We start from the raw sequence: 15,265 nt of genomic DNA, 5'->3' as shown, positions 1-15,265 counted from the left end.
CCGGCAGCCAGTCTTAGGGTGTACAGGCACGTGCAGTCCGCCCCCAGGTTGGCGCGCGCACCTGCCAATCACGTAGCGAGGAGGCTGATTGGCAGGGATCTGTGCCTATCAAACGGAGCTGCGTCACGCCTGGGCGCAGTTAAGCCAACAGTCCATGCAGGAACCTAGGCCCCGCCCGCTGCGCTCACGCCTGTCTCCACCTATGAGCGCTTGTCTTTCCTGACGGGCGTGCATCTCGCCCTATCAGCGGGCGCCGCGCGGCCGCGCCCCCGGAGGCGGGCACTGGGCGGTGCCCGGCGACGGGCGCGGCCCGGGCGGGGTCGGAGCGATGGCGGAGAGCGACTGGGATACGGTCACGGTGCTGCGCAAGAAGGGCCCGAGCGCGGCCCAGGCCAAGTCCAAGCAGGTCAGCCGGGGGCGCGGTGGGGGGCCGGGTGCGGGGCCGGGCAGGCGGCGGGCCTGGGCTCGGCGTGGGCGAGGCCACCGCTCGGAGTAGCGCCGTGCTCACCGCGCACCTTCGCTCTTTCCCCAGGCGATCTTGGCGGCCCAGCGGCGCGGGGAGGACGTGGAAACTTCCAAGAAGTGTGGGTATCTCGCGGGGGGGCCGGTCCGCTCTGGGGCGGCTGCCTGCCATGGGGAGAGGAGGCAGGCGGCGGCACCGCCCGGCTGAGGCAGCGATCCCGAACTGGGCCGGAACGCGCCGCCCCGGCAGCCGCCGGGATGACGCTCCTGGAGCTGCCCCCTTAGCTTCTGGTTGCCCAGGGCGGAGATCTGCCTGGTTCCTGCAGAGATCCTGGAAGAGCTTTTGTGATCACAAAACTTAAGCTCCCGTTTTGCAGCTTATTTCTTTTGCGAATTTGAATGGCTGCCGATCTTCCTATGGCGCTGCTCGTTGAAAATATCTTGTTTCTTCTCTGATGTAAATTGTCGGGTTCTCTCACTATAGGGAGGCTATTCTGATGGTTGGAAATAGAGAGATGATCCTTGAAGATGGTTAATCAGCTTTTTTGGGACACTGAATGCCAGAGACTAATGTGAGAGAAAGGATTCAAACTAGAGCTTAAATACTATATCTAACATGAGAGAAAATGTTTTTGAAGCTGTCTTTTAGCAAAGCTAAGTACAATTAGACTCTACTTATCAAAGATGTCAGAAAATTGCTTAAAAGGTACTTACTTGGGGTGCCTCATACTAAGCAAGCACAATTCAAGTGTGTGTTGACCTCTCTGTGCTGCAGCACAAATATGTGTCTGCAGTAAAGTTAGAGCATTAAATCCCCAACGAAAAGCAAGACTTGCTGTGTCTATAGGGAAGTTCAAGTGTGAAGTAGGGAAAGGGAAGGGCTCTGCATGGCTAGGTGTGCACAGCACTATGAATAGGCCTAAGGTAATGTTCCCTGATGGGCAGGAGAATTGGGTGAGATCAATGGTGATGTTGGTATGTTGAAATCCTGACAGCACCCTGGGATCCTGGCAGCTGAAGGCTTGGAAAAAGTCCTTTGATACTTTTTGGCACAGTTCTGAGCCTTATTTTGTTTGTCCTTGATTGTTTTTTTGTTCTTGCTTTGGACGACAGGGGCAGCAGGCCAGAACAAACAACACTTCATTACAAAGAACACGGCCAAGCTTGATCGTGAAACAGAGGAGCTGCACCATGACAGAGTTTCCCTGGAGGTGGGCAAAGTGATCCAGCAGGGCCGACAGAGCAAGGGCCTCACGCAGAAGGACTTGGCCACGGTGAGTGGAGCACCTCCAGGTGAGGGTGGGCACCTTTCCTGTTCCCTCATGGGCAGCTGCAGTGGGAAGGTGTCATGGGCTGGAAGTTTGAGGAATGCAGTATCACCGATGTCTGATGTCCTGGCAGCTTCAGTTGTCTGGGAAAAGTTTTGACGTTTGTGCAGCCCTTGAGCCCTGGGCTGGAGGTGGAGCCTGGCTGTGGCTGCTGAGCTGGTGGGAGGCTGCTCCCTGCTTCCTCCCAGCAGCTCACACCAACCTTAGAGGTTTGTACCATCTGGGCTGAGCAGTGTTAGCAACTCCCTGCTGTCTGAAGGAGCAGCAGTCCGTGGTGGTCCTATTCCTCCTGAGAAGGAGCGAGGTCAGAGTCCCTTCAGGATGGATGTCACCAGCACTGGGACACTTCAGGGAGGTGCCAGTGGGGATGGAGTCAGCCTGGGAGCAGCACTTTGTCATCTGTCCTGGCATAATGAGGGGCTGTTCCTTATCTGTGTGAGTCCTGGGGAGCTGCTGCTGAGCATTGCTGTATTTGAGACTCATTCTCTCTTTTCAGAAAATCAATGAAAAACCACAAGTTATCGCTGACTACGAATCAGGACGAGCAATCCCCAATAACCAGGTCATGGGCAAGATCGAAAGAGCCATTGGTGAGTTAAGAGAGACTTCAGAAATAATGCCAGTGCTTGGAGGGGTGGTTTGGGGGAAAGTATTTACCTTTTTCCTGTGAGGAACGTTGCTGGCTGGAGTTTATCATGGGTGTGGTGCCATTAAGACATGTTCTGATAAAACCTGGATCTGCTGACTGAACCAGAACTGGGAGCTCTTGATCTTTGTCTGCACCTTCATGCCTGCGGCTGTGCCCTGGGGACCATCCCTGTGTGCTTGCTCCCAAAACCTATGAGATGCTGAGACCCATGGAAGCCTGATTGCACTTGTAGAAGGGTTTTGTGTTGGTTTTACTCTCCTGGGCTGGTTCAGATCCCATCTGATTGGTTTTTGTTTGAAGTTGGTCTGGTGTTCCTAGAAACTAAAGTAGGACTCTCCTGAACTCTGTTCCCCTGCTCTCTTTCTGGATGTTCTCTTCCTTAAGGCTGAATTTGATGGAAATAAAAGTTATTGGGTGAATGATTGAGTGTTGATGGTAGTGGTCTCCTTTGTCTTATTGCAGGCCTCAAACTGCGTGGAAAGGACATTGGAAAACCGCTGGAAACTGGCCCCAAAGGAAAATGACAACAAAGCCTCGAAATCAGTTTGCTCAGACTGATCTGGTTCTCCTCAACCACTCTGCATATTGCCAAGCTGAACAAGAGGGTTTCAGACTTGCTTTGGGGGGAAATCTGCTGAATCTGTACCTGCTGTAAAAAGGCAACCTTAAAGAAGCAATTTTCCTGATGTTTGTTTTTCCTTGCTCCTTTTCAGAGATTGAGGATCTAAACCCCAAGAAAAAACCCAAACCCTGCCTCTGATTGTGGTGTTAGCAGCAGCTGATGTTAAGGCAATTAGGGTGGTCTGAAATGTGAGGATTTAATTGAAACAGTTTGGGGGATGGGTGAGATATATTATATATAAATAATTTGGGAGAGTTGGGGCTTGATCAGAAATGATGACTCAGTCACTGTATCTCAATGAGTTTGGTTTGTTCTTTCCAGCCTGTTTTGAAGAGATCTATAATAAAGTTTGATATCCTTCAGTTGCCCAGGGGAGCTGCTGCATGTGACCAGCTGTTAGTAAATGTGGCTGGGTGTGACTGGAGCTGCATCACCTCTTCCTTCTGGGATTGTAATTAAAGGGACACCTGGGGTGCCTGGGATGAGGGCCAGCACTGTCACAGCCTTCCTGGCTGTGTCACCTCTCCCTGCATTGGGGATGGTGCAGCTTGGCCAGCAGCCTGGGGCTGCAGTCAGTGCTGTGGAGGCGAGGGGAGGCTGTGGGGCTCTGCACATCCAGGCAGATGCAGAGACATCAGCTGAAGCCTGAGCCCTCCTTGCCCTTCCCCAGCTCTCAGCTCTCTTGGGCTCTCATTTCTGAAAGCAGGACAGGGCTGTGGGGATGGTGCTTGGCATGACTGAGGCATCACCTAAGGGGGACAGCTGGGTGAGAGGGAGATGGGCTTTGGTCACAATCTGGGAAAGCAGCATGTCCCTCCAGCTGTACACGGGGGCTGGGGGTAGCAGGAAACTCCTTGCTGTGCAGGGGCTGAACTGGGCTGTGTGTGGAGCTGGGTTTGGAGTTCACAGTGTTAAGGTGTGAAAGCTGGGGGTGAGGGAGGGGTCCTGGGCTCAGGTGCACTGGGTGCAGGGTGGGCGTCCAGGCCCTGAGTCCAGCCTGCACCTCAGCCTGCACTGGGTTTCCCAGTGACGTTTATCAAGTGCATTCACAAGGTATGTGGGCAGCAGCTGGGCACCTATACACCAGAGTGGGAGCTGCCTGCTGCCCTCAGGGGTGCTGTGTGATGCCCCCCTCTGCTCCCTGCCCTCGCACCCACCACTCACCCTCCCCAAAACCAGCAGAAGCACTGAACTTCTTCCCTCTGGGGTCTCTGTGCCCTGGGAGCTCTTGTGCTTTGTCCTGGGCATGGGAAGTGGCTCACACCCTCTGCAGCACCCACTGCTGTTCCCAGCTCTGGGGGCCAGGACCCCACACTTTACCCTCCCTTCCATGGCCAGAACCCTGTTTGGATGAGGACAGCCACTGTGAGAACTCCCACTTGTGCCCCCTGCCAAAGCACAGGCACATTGCTGTGTCTTGGAAGCAAAACTTCATGTTACAAACAACACAAACGCTTTTCCCGAGCACTTGGAGGTAGTGATGACAGCGGTGTGTCCCTGGGCGGGGCAGGCTCCCCGGGTCACCAGCTCCTGGTGCTGGGGGCAGAGAGCAGGCAGCTGATGGAGTGTGGGTTCCTGTCGAGGAGGGGAGCAGGCAATTCCTGCTGCTGGCTGCTAATTTCAGGACTCATCCCCCTCCCGTGGAGATATCATGACCTTGTCCTGCAAAGAAAGGTGAGTGGGGAATTGGTGACAAACATGGGCTGTCTGCTGTGAAACACCAGGATTTCTTCCAGGCTGCAGCCAGGACAACTTGTGTGCCAGCCCCATGACCCTGACAGAGGCACCAAACCCCCAGTGTGCCCGGGGGCTCCACGTCTCTTGCTGGAGACCATGATGGGGCTGGTGGCTCTGCTGCAGACCTGCAGCTTAAGCCACCTTGCACTAAATTGAGTGCTGGCTGAGTGAGGATGAGCCAGGTTTGCCAGACCCCCTTCCCACAAGACTCGGGGGTGGGAGCACAATCAGCTCTTTCCGGAGCAGCTGCCTAGTGGCAGCAGCACTTTTAGGTCAGTCCTGCAGCTCAGGGTCACCTGTTTGTCAACAAGCAGATAAGAGGCAGAGCCCTTTGCACCTCCCTGTCGCGTTGGCGGAACGCGGGGTCAGGGAGAGCCTGCTGGCATTTGCTGAGCTTTTAGGAAATCGCTGTCTTAGCACAGCTGGGGTAATTAGGCAAGTCCTTCACCCTGTCCTTACATCTCGGAAGGTGATGTTGTCGAAGCCCTGGGAGCTGTTGCTCTCTGTCGGTGTCCTGCTCGCCAGCCTTTGCTGTTTCAGCCAGTACCAGCCTCCAGCAGCCACCAGCGCCACTATGACGAGGGCCAGGAGCACACTGAGCGCCACCTCCGCCACGAAACTGCCGGAGGGCTTCTCTGCAGGGGAAGGAAATGCTGTCATTTCGACCCACTGCCCAGAGAACTGCCTCCAACCTCAGACCAGCACCCGGGGCAGCTCTGGGTTGACCTTTCACAGCCAGAACTGCACACACACCCCGCACCCCTCTTCCCCGCACCTTCCATTGGACTCTCCGGGCTGGAATGGCAGCCCACCCCGGCGCTGTACATGATGTCATCCAGCGCCACTGTCCCCTCCATCGGCCACCTCCGTGTGGTGATCTCAAAGCTGATCTGCGGGGGAAGGTGGGGTCTGGGGGGCCGATGCACGCCCGGAGATACCCTGCACCCCAGGGTGGCCCCACTTACCTGGAACTCACCGGGGCTCTGCACCGGCACCACGGCGCCCTGCCAGCCCCGGCTGCGGTGCCCCGGCACGCTCCACACTGTGCGCTGCCCCGCCGCGCCGCGCAGCGTCACCCGCAGCTCCCCGCTGGCTGCAAGGAGGGGGCACAGGCGTCCTGGCATCACCAGCTGCCCCGAGCCCACAAGAGCCACCGAGCCCTCCCAGCCATGCCATCCTCTACTGCGATGGCAGCACCCAGAGAGAACGGGCCATCGCCACTGCCCAGCTGGAACTGAAGCAGAGTGTCCGTGCTCCACAGGTGAGGAGGACTGAGGCCCCCACGCCCATGGAGCCAGGGAGACCCAGGAACCCATGAGCCCCTCCTCCCTGCCCCTGCAGCGCTCACAGAGGTGCTCCGGGATGTCCATGTGGTACCAGAAGCGCAGGCAGGAGTCGGTGGCTGCAGGCAGGGGTGGGCTCTCCAGCTGGGCACCGGTGCCCCTGGCACCCAGCACGCTGGTGTCGAAGTGCATGTAGTGACCTGGGCAGGCAGGGACAGAGTGCAAGGTGTCCCCCAGTCCTGCATCCCTTTGTCCCACCTCACTTGTCCCACTCTTCCCCCAAATGCCCAGAGTGATGCCTGGAGGAGAACACAAATCAGCCCTGTACCTCACTGCCCTTGGGGCTGAGCTGCCCCTCCCAGGTGAAGAGGGGACAGGGATGCTGTGGGGCCAAGTCTCACAAGATAGACTGGACTGACCCGATCCACCCCCAGCTCTTCTTCCTCACTCTGGCCATTCCAGGGTTCCCAGGCAGGGATGGGTGTTTCCTACCATTCCTTGTACCCAGGGTGTGATCCTGCTCAGGGCCAGGGTACTTGGCTAGGGTGATCCCACTCTTCCAGCCCCAGGCAAAGCCGTGCAAGCGGGGGTCCGAGGGGCTGCTCCAGCCACAAGTGTCCTGCTCGAAGTCACAGGATGCTGGGAGGAAAGCAGGGCTGTGAGACACCCAGTACTACCTGGCAGGAGATGGGGCACCTGGGTGGTACACACCACCCCCAGCTTTGGGCCAGGCCAGGCTCAGGGCAGGAGCAGGTCTGTCCCTATCCCCATGGCTTGCATGCCCCCATAGGATGTCCCACACCCCCCCCGATCCATAGTGCCCCTGTGGGGTGGGGTCTCACCTGGCTTGGGGCAGGCTCCCTCCGACACGTGCAGGTCGTCCAGTGCGATGTATCCGTGCTCACCCCCAGCTCCCACCGCCTCAAACACCACCTGGGCAGGGTGACATGCTGAGGCTGGCAGCCTCCTTGCACCCCTCATCACCTCCAGCTGCCCCCAGCACCCTGCCCTGTCTCACCTGCCAGTCACCATCGGGCTGGACGGTGACATGGCTGCGGTGCCAGTTGCTCCCTTCCATGGTGCTCACGCTCAGAACCTTCCTCCTCACCCTGCTCTGCTCCACGAACACCCTGAGGGAGCCTGCCCAGGGCACCCAAAATGGAGCCGGGGCCCAGGGCTGTGCTGTGTGGGGCCCCCACCCATCTGGAGTTGTCCCCAGGGGTCTCAGGGCAGGGGTGCTCACCTGGGGTCCCAGCGCTCAGCTGGTACCAGAAGGCCAGGCACTGGGCAGACACGGAGGGCTGGTAGGGCTGGGAGGTGAGGGCAGCTGTGTGCCCTGCAGGCAGGGAGACCCTGCCTGTGTTCACCACCAGGTAATGGCCTGGAGGACAGAAGCCCCTGTGCTGTGACCCCTGCCCAGCCCTGCTGGGGAGCACTAGGGGACAACTGGGGCTGGGTTTTCCCCCCAGGCCAAGGAGTCTCCCCAGCTTGGGAACCTCCCCAGCATTAGGGAGCCCTGGGGCTGGGAGACTCTGCATTTTGGGAGTTCCAGGTTTGGGAAGCCCTATGCAGTATTGCCTTCTCATCCTGGGGAAGGCAGGGAGGGCAGGGCAGGCATGACACAGGGAGAGCAGGCAAGGCTGGCATGGGGTACAGGCAGGACACTCAAGAGGGGGCAGGGGGGACACAGAGCAGCAGGGAAGCACCAGGGCTGCCACGGCCCCGTACCTGCGGCCGTGCCGGTGGTGTGGTCGGCCACAGGGCCAGCGGTGGTGCCGGTGCCGTTGCTCTGTCGCTGCCAGGTGCCCTTTCCGCTGGCTGCCAGCCCACAGCCCTCCACCTCGAAGGAGCAGGAGAGCTTGGCCCCACAGGGTCCCGCTGTCTGCGTGATGTCGTCCAGCCCCACGTCCCCCAGGAAACCGTCATGCAGCACCTCGAAAGCCACCTGCCCCCAGGCAGCGGTGTCAGACACGCCGTGCCTTGCTGGTGCCAGGGACGTGGGGGGCCGCTCCTCACCCGGTACCGCTGCTGGCCCGTGGAGGGCAGTGTTGCCCATGCCCGGTGCCAGATGCTGCCCTGGGTTCCGCGGCAGGTCCACAGCACCACCTCCTCTCCTCCCTCTGGCCACAGCTTGAGGTTCAGGGTACCTGGGCAGAGGGGGACATGGGGGCAGCCATTCCGCAGCCCTTGGGGACCCCACTGTCCTCAGAGTGGAGGCAGGCTGGGGCAGCCCCGGGAGGATGCCATGGGGCACGTACCAATTTGTGGGCCCGCCAGGCGGTACCAGAAGGAGAGACAGCGTGGGGCAGCAGCCGGCTCCTGGTGGGAGCTGAGGAGCAGGGCCCGCTGCCCGTGGCTCCATGGCACAGAGGAGTCCACGGACAAGAAGTAGCCTGAATGTTGGGGACAGCCAGGGTGGAGGGGTCATGATGTGAGTGTTCTGCATCACCCACAGCCCAGATCTGGGTGCTCCCAGCCTGCCATAGGTGAGCTTGCTCTGTAGGCATGGGGCTGCTGGGAGTGTACAAGGCATGTCTTGGCCATGGGGATGGAAGGTTATGGGATGTCCTGGGCTCCTGGGTTCCCCCAAAGAGCAACCAGCCCCTTACCCGAGCCGGTGGTGTGGTCAGAGCCCTGTCCCTGCCCTGTGCTGTGGACCCATTTGAAGTCACTGGACAGATCCTGGTACCAGCCACACATGCCCCTCTCAAAGTTGCAGGACAGCTCTGGCCAGAGAGGCGACAGTATAGGGGTGGAAAGGAGTAAGGTGTCACAAAAGCAAATGGGTCTCCCAAAACGTCCCTTTCCCCCTGCTCGCCTGCCCCACTCCCCAAGTTTACCCCATGCAGGGGTCCCAGGGCAAGGCAGGATATGTGCTTGGCCCTGGCCCTTGGCCTTGTGCACCATTGTCCTGCTCTTGGACAGAGTGACAGCCACCAGGCAGCCCCCAGGGAAAGGGTGTGGGGTTACCCTCCCTGCCCACGCACTCCTGGCCATACCCGCAGCTGTGGGTGACACCACGTCGAGGTAGCACTGCTCAAATGTCACGTTGTCAACACCAACACTTGCTGAGCCCTGGAGATCCACCAGTGCCAGCAGCTCGACCTGGGGGCAGCAGCCATGAGCCTGGGGTGCCTGGCAGCACTGGCATTGTCCCACTGAAAGCCCCCCAGGCTGGTCCCTGTGCATCTAGCACACCTGAAAGGGCCGGCTTCTCTCTCCCAGAGGGACACGGACATGACCCCCAGTTGTGCTGGCACGACGTTGTGTCTGCCAGACCAGCTGGGTGGTGCCAGTGGTGTGATCTGCGACATTGATGGCAAGGAAGCCTGGAACAAGAGGTGGTGCAGAGGCCATGGGCACCCAAAACCCCTGGCCACCCTGTGGGAGCCCTCCATGGCACCAGCCCACGGTCACGGGGTGCAGGGACACGGACAGGGACACAGACACCGCAGCTCCAGGATGATGAGATGGGGCAAAGCAGGGTTGGGAGAGGCAGTAAAGACAGGTGGGCATGGGGGCTCTGGGAGTAGGAAGCAGGCAGGGCACCCTGGGGGTGGGCCAGAGGTTACCTTGGGGGTCACTGTGGATGTGGTAGCTCATCTCCATGGTGCAGGCAGGGCCAGAGGGGCCCAGCAGAGGCGATCGTGCCTTTGCAGGACCCACCATCTGTCCTTCTCCAGTCTGGAGGGCCAGGAAAGTCCCTGAGCACAGAAACACTCTGTGAGGTGAGGACTGGGGTCCCACATCATTGGTAACACCCCCAGCCCAGCATCCTGCCTGGGCATCATCCCCCATTGTGCAGTGGCACCCACTGGGAGTCCTTGCTCTGGGGGTTCCCGTGGTGCTGAGCACTGAAGAGCATTGTTTGGGTGGTGAGAACAGTCTCACCTGTGAGAAAGATGTCAGATTCAGTGACCTTCTGCAGACCCCAGCGCAGCCGCCCCACGCTGACGTCGTGCCAGCCCCCAGCCCCTGACTCGAAGGTTGTTGTCCCTGCAAAGTCAAAGAATCCCAGAATCTCAGAATGGTTTGGGTTGGATGGACCTTAAAGTTCATCTCATTCCACCCCTCTGCCATGGGCAGGGACACCTTCCACTATCCCAGGGTGCTCCAAGCCCTGTCCAACCAGCCTTGGACACTTCCAGGGATGGGGCAGCCACAGCTGCTCTGGGCAGCCCAAAACTCCAGGCTCAGTCTTGCCAGGCCATTGTCGTTCCAGGGGCTGTGCAGGCACACACATCCCAGCCATGCCAGCCCACGGGTGCCTGGTCCCCTCCACTGCTGGGGCAGTGCTGCAGGTGCCTGCCTTGGCTCTCACCACAGCGCTCCTCGTCGGAGCCATCAGCGCAGGTGTCAGCGAAGTCGCAGGCCAGCTCTGCAGCAATGCAGTCCCCACTGTCACAGGCCACCTCGTCTGCTGCGCAGGGGCCGGCACGTGCCTGGCTCGGCAGTGTGACCAGAGGCTTCTCTGATGGTGAAACACTCCAGATGGAGAGCAGTGGCGAAAGGGCCCAGCAACGGCATCAGTGTCAGCCCTTCAAACACTGTCCCATGTTCCCAGGCATCTTTCTGGCTCTCCAATCCCATCCCGTCCCAGCTCAGCCTAATTGCCACCAGCTGAAGAGGACCCAGGACCTAGTAAGAGCTGCTTGTGTGACACATTTTGACACAGAAAATGAAGTGTTACAGCCCCAGGAAAAAAATACCAGCACCCCAGGGCAAGTATTTGCTGTGCTGCACCCAGGATGGTCCCTGTGATGAGCAGAGGGACAGGCAGACCATGCCTGTCCTTTAGGCATGGTGCCATGGGTGCAAGACGCCTGGGACAGCTGCCAACTCTGGAGCAGGATGAGGGACACTGCCCACCAGCTCACCCTGCTCCTTCACACAGCCCTGAGACAGGATCAGGTCATCGATAGCCACGGTCCCCCCGCTGCCAGCCACCCCCTCGATCAGCACCTGCAGGAAAACACCATGTCAGAAACATCAGCAAGGGGTCCTGCACCATATGGGGGGGGATTAGAGTGACACCAGGGAGCCATGAGATGGGAGGAGCCAGAACCTGTCATGGACTGACTCACATTTTGCTCAAGAAGGGACTCAGTGGGAGCAGGGGCAATGCTGTGGCTGACAGGGGTGCACAGTGTGGGCTGGCATAGCCACAGTGGGCTCGGGAGGTGATGATGCCCCTGTACACAGTTGTGGTCCTGGACCCCAGGGGCAGCCCAGCTCCCCCCAGCACAGCAGCAGCCCACCTTGAAGGGATCCGTCACATTGAAGTCCACTCTCTCCCGGACCCAGCAGCTGCCCAGGTCTCCTGTCCTTTCCCTCATCAGGTGCTTGGTAGAGTTGGTCACATAGGAGATGCTGAGGCTGCTGGTGGCTGAGCCATGGAGGTGACAGTACAGTACGAGCTGGAGATTGGGAGGAGGGTGAGCCCTTAGGGCAGGGGCACACAGCCCCCTGCATCCCACAGAGGGGCTGTGAGGAGCTCAGGTGGGCGATGGGCACCAGAGATGTCACCAAACCACCCCCAAAAATCTCATGCCCATCCCCAGCAAGGGCCAACCACAGCCCAGCCCTGCCTGACGGTCCCCAGAGTTGGGAACCCCATCTCCTGTCACCACCATGCCCACATAAGCTGTGACATGAGGTCCCAGCTGTGACTCACAGAACAGGAGTTGGTGGCTTGGAAGGTCGGGCTGCTGAGCTGAGCTGTGCCACCAGCCTGTGCAGTGGCGTCACTACTCACATGGAGGAAAAAGCCTGCAGGAGATGCTGGGGCTGAGTGGAGCCAGGCAGATGCGTGGGTGCAGGACACCGCTGTCCTGGCACAGCCTTGAGCAGAGCCCTGGCATGTGTCATGTCCACCTGCAGTGGGGCTCCCCTGGGGCACTGGTGCCCCGCCACGTACCAGCCCTGCTTTTGTTGTTGTGGTCCCGTGTGGGAATGCTGTAGGAGGTGCCCAGGTTCAGGCTCGTGTTCCTGCCCCACACTGATGGCCCAGTCGCCGTCTCCCAGCCACAGAGATCATAGTCAAAGGAGCAGCGGGTGAAGTTCTCTGCAAGGAGAAGGGACAGCGGTGACCCAGAAACTGAGGTCCCAGCCCTCTCTTGGACAGATGGATCCCTGCAATGGGTTGGGCTGATGCCACCCCTCTGCAAACCCTCAGGGTCATTTTCCCCTTCTGGCATAGGGCAGAACTGGGTGGGCCCCTGCCAGCCCAGAGCACAGCTTTGCCCCACCAAGGTGGACCCTCAGCCTATCCACAGGACTTCTCCCTGGGGTCAGGGGTGCTCACTGCACTGCGCCGTGCCCTCGTCCGAGTTGTCCCCGCAGTCGTCGGTGCCGTCGCAGAAACGACGCTGTGCCAGGCAGGAGCCGCGGTGGCAGCGGCTCTCCTGGGCCCTGCAGGCCTGCTGCCCGACCTCTGGGGTGGGGGAACACATGTCAGCGAGTGGCTGGTCCCACGAGGACATGGTGAGCACTGCCACATCATTCCTTGGGGTGGCTCAAGGGACAGGTTTTTGCTGCCCACCTCATGCTCTGGCCAGGGTGCAGTGCCCCAAGACAATGGAGGAGCTCCCCTGGGTTTTGCACCCCACCCAGTTCCTCCAAGATCCCAGCTCACATCCCAGCAGATGTAGGACTCACCTGGTAAGCCACAGTTCCTGAACATGATGTCATCAAGAGCCACCTCTGCCCCGCAGGTGGGTGGTTGTGTCAGGGAGAAGATGAGCTGTGATGGGAGGATGAGGATGGCATGAGCTGCCCAGGCCAGGTCTCGGAACATTGCCCAGCTCCTCTGGTCCCAGCTTATGGGGACAGTGCCTGGGTGTCACCCTGGATTTTTAAGATTTTCTAGGCCTTCTGATATTGACATTCTTGTGGTGAACTTTCTCAGACACTTTCTGTAAATAACTGATTGTTTTGTCTTCTTTTATAGAGGAGGAGAAAGTTGATGCACTGTTGGTTTGACCAGTGTCATTGGAGAGGTGTCACTGTCACCCTCCAATCTGCTGTCACTTTTGGAAAACTATAAATGTTGGAGTCAGGAAAATAAACGCTCTCTTTCTTCCTTCACCTTGAGAAGGTAGTGTGCTTGTGTTCTTTCGTGTTGTATAGTGACACCAGGGTACCAAGGTACCAACACTGTCTCACCTGGAACTGCTCTGTGATCCGTCCGGGGTAGGCAACCAGCTGGTGCCAGCCCTCCTTGCTGCGTTCAGGGCTCTGCCACAACTCCACCACCTCATCCCTGCGTGCCACGGCCAGGCGCAGCACCGGCCGCTCTGTCTGGTTCAGCCCTGAGGGAAGCCCCAAAAGAGCCCTTGGTACAGAGCATCCAGGAGTACCCAAAGAATGAATGGAGCCCTGCCAGCTCTGGAGGTCGGAACTGGTACCCGCAGGTCCCACCAGCTCTGTGTGTGGAGCGTGGAAGAGGCAAACAGGACGGCAAGGATCCATCTCAAGATGTCGGTGGTTCAGTCCCTGCCACAGGGGCAGATGGCCCCATCACCCCCCACTGCCTAGTAGCCAATTCTGCCTGTGCCCACCTTGGGTGCTCTCACATCTCCCTGAGAGGTGATACCAGGTTCTGATCTCACATGTGGCAGCTGCTTCCCGCATCTCTGGTGACCTGAGCCAGGCTGTGGCCGTGGTCTTTGCTGGGGGGGACATGGTGAACAAGAACCAACCTGGGGAGAGCAGAAAGCAGAGCAGGGGCTGAAGCCCCAAAGGGTGGCACCAGAGCTGTGCCAGCACTACTCCTGCCCCTCCAAGGGTCTGCTCCCTCCCCTGCACCCTAGAAAGATAGGTGTTCTGGCACCCCAGCTCCAATGGAGTGGTACTGTGGATGCCCAGAGCCTGCTCACCAAGCAGGTCCCACTTACCCAGGTCAGTGCCCACGGTGTGGTCTGAATGAGGCCCCATGCCCCACATGGCAAGGCTGGCCCGGCCTCGCACCCATCCATACGTTGAGGTGCCCACGTCCTGCCAGCCACAGTCACTGTCCTCAAAGTCACAGGTGAAGGGGGTGCCCAGTACTGCTGAGCCCCGTAGGTACCCTGAAGGTGGGCAGATGGGGGGTCAAGGCAGGTTTGGGGCCACCCTGGGGACCTGTGCCCACCCCAGGGAACTGCACCTTTCCCGGGGATCTGCACCTACCCAGGGGACCTGTGGCCAGCCCAGGGGACCTGCACACAACCTGGGATCCTGCACCCACCTGGCAGACTCACCTGCACCCAGGCCACCTCTGTTCACCCTGGACACCTGCACAAGGGACCTGCCCCTACCCTGTGGATCTGCACCCACCCCGCAGTTCTGTCATAATCCTGGGGCACCCTGCATTCATCCTGGGCACCAGCACCACCCCAGGGACCTGTACCAACAACACCCCCCCCCGCATAGCCTGCCCTCACCCCAGGAGCAGGGCCTGAGGGTGGGTCCGGGGGCCTGGGGAGTCTGAGCACCCACCACACTGGTTCTCATCCGAGCAGTTGCTGCAGTCACAGACGAAGTTGCAGAGCTGCTCAGCTGCGCTGCTGCAGCTGTTGACGACCACGGATCCACTGGGGAGGACAGTTCTGGCTATGAGAGAGACAATGGGGCTGAAAACCCGCAGGGAACTAGGCATGGTGCCCACAGCAGGTGACGGAGGGCACGCATGACCTGCAGCACCTTAGTCTGGGATCCTGCTGGGGCAAGTACTGAGCTCTCAGTGGCATTTTCCCCTGGACGATCCCTGCCCCGGCACTGTCCTGGCACTCCACATCTCTCACACTGCCACCTCCCACTGTCAGCCTCGGGGTGCCAGAGCCTGCCAGGGCACTGACTCTGCTATAGCACACCCGTGCTTCCAGTCCCACCCCCTTTTTGGAAGAAGCAGGAATATCTGGATGGTTTTTGTCCCATGCTGAACAAAGCCACTGGTGATCCCCAGCCCCGTGCTGGGGGCTCCGGCACCCGCTCACCCTGGGAACCCCGGGCTGAATTCACCAGCAGAGCCCAGTGGGCTGGCGCAGTGCTGGGGCAAACTGCCGTGGAGGACCAGAGTGGAGCAGCCAGCACAAAGGCCCCTTCCCTCCAGCCACACAACCCCCACCCGTGTTGGCAGAGCTCACCCAGCAGCACCAGGAGGGCCAGCATCGCCTGCCTGCCTGCAGCCATCCCGGCCACCACT

General features: G+C 59.5%; 2 protein-coding genes across 2 annotated transcripts; one reads left to right on the top strand and one right to left on the bottom strand.

Moving 5' to 3' along the window:
• Positions 1-280: 280 nt before the first annotated feature.
• Positions 281-3,428, top strand: EDF1 (endothelial differentiation related factor 1). Its single transcript, XM_030961387.1, has 5 exons — positions 281-406; positions 533-584; positions 1,576-1,736; positions 2,287-2,380; positions 2,902-3,428. Exons 1-5 carry the CDS (start codon positions 329-331, stop codon positions 2,961-2,963), a joined length of 447 nt encoding a protein of 148 aa, XP_030817247.1. The 5' UTR covers positions 281-328; the 3' UTR covers positions 2,964-3,428.
• Positions 3,429-4,628: 1,200 nt separating this feature from the next.
• On the bottom strand, positions 4,629-15,252 carry MAMDC4 (MAM domain containing 4). The gene is given in 36 exon segments (XM_030961386.1): positions 4,629-4,723; positions 5,258-5,433; positions 5,574-5,688; positions 5,764-5,887; positions 6,143-6,281; positions 6,574-6,720; positions 6,924-7,014; positions 7,100-7,221; positions 7,325-7,462; positions 7,810-8,026; positions 8,098-8,228; positions 8,340-8,474; positions 8,691-8,807; positions 9,081-9,186; positions 9,280-9,410; positions 9,654-9,785; positions 9,973-10,077; positions 10,403-10,552; positions 10,959-11,043; positions 11,340-11,498; positions 11,756-11,850; positions 11,999-12,145; positions 12,386-12,514; positions 12,739-12,823; positions 13,246-13,391; positions 13,641-13,781; positions 13,977-14,150; positions 14,560-14,703; positions 14,706-14,724; positions 14,727-14,767; positions 14,770-14,833; positions 14,835-14,950; positions 14,953-15,009; positions 15,012-15,104; positions 15,107-15,186; positions 15,188-15,252. Coding segments are annotated over 36 exon segments (4,158 nt in total). The 3' UTR covers positions 4,629-4,681.
• Positions 15,253-15,265: the final 13 nt, after the last annotated feature.

This window comes from Camarhynchus parvulus, chromosome 17, assembly GCF_901933205.1.
Source record: "Camarhynchus parvulus chromosome 17, STF_HiC, whole genome shotgun sequence".
Taxonomy (NCBI): Eukaryota; Metazoa; Chordata; class Aves; order Passeriformes; family Thraupidae; genus Camarhynchus; species Camarhynchus parvulus.
The sequence above is the reverse complement of the archived record's forward strand: the minus strand, read 5'-3'. Positions and strand labels throughout refer to the sequence as shown.

Excerpts from the sequence above, each read along its gene's own strand:
- EDF1 (XM_030961387.1), top strand. The coding sequence starts at position 329 with ATGGCGGAGAGCGACTGGGATACGGTCACGGTGCTGCGCAAGAAGGGC. Across the intron at positions 407-532 it reads CCCAGGCCAAGTCCAAGCAG|GCGATCTTGGCGGCCCAGCG; the intron begins GTCAGCCGGGGG and ends CTCTTTCCCCAG. Across the intron at positions 1,737-2,286 it reads CGCAGAAGGACTTGGCCACG|AAAATCAATGAAAAACCACA; the intron begins GTGAGTGGAGCA and ends CTCTCTTTTCAG.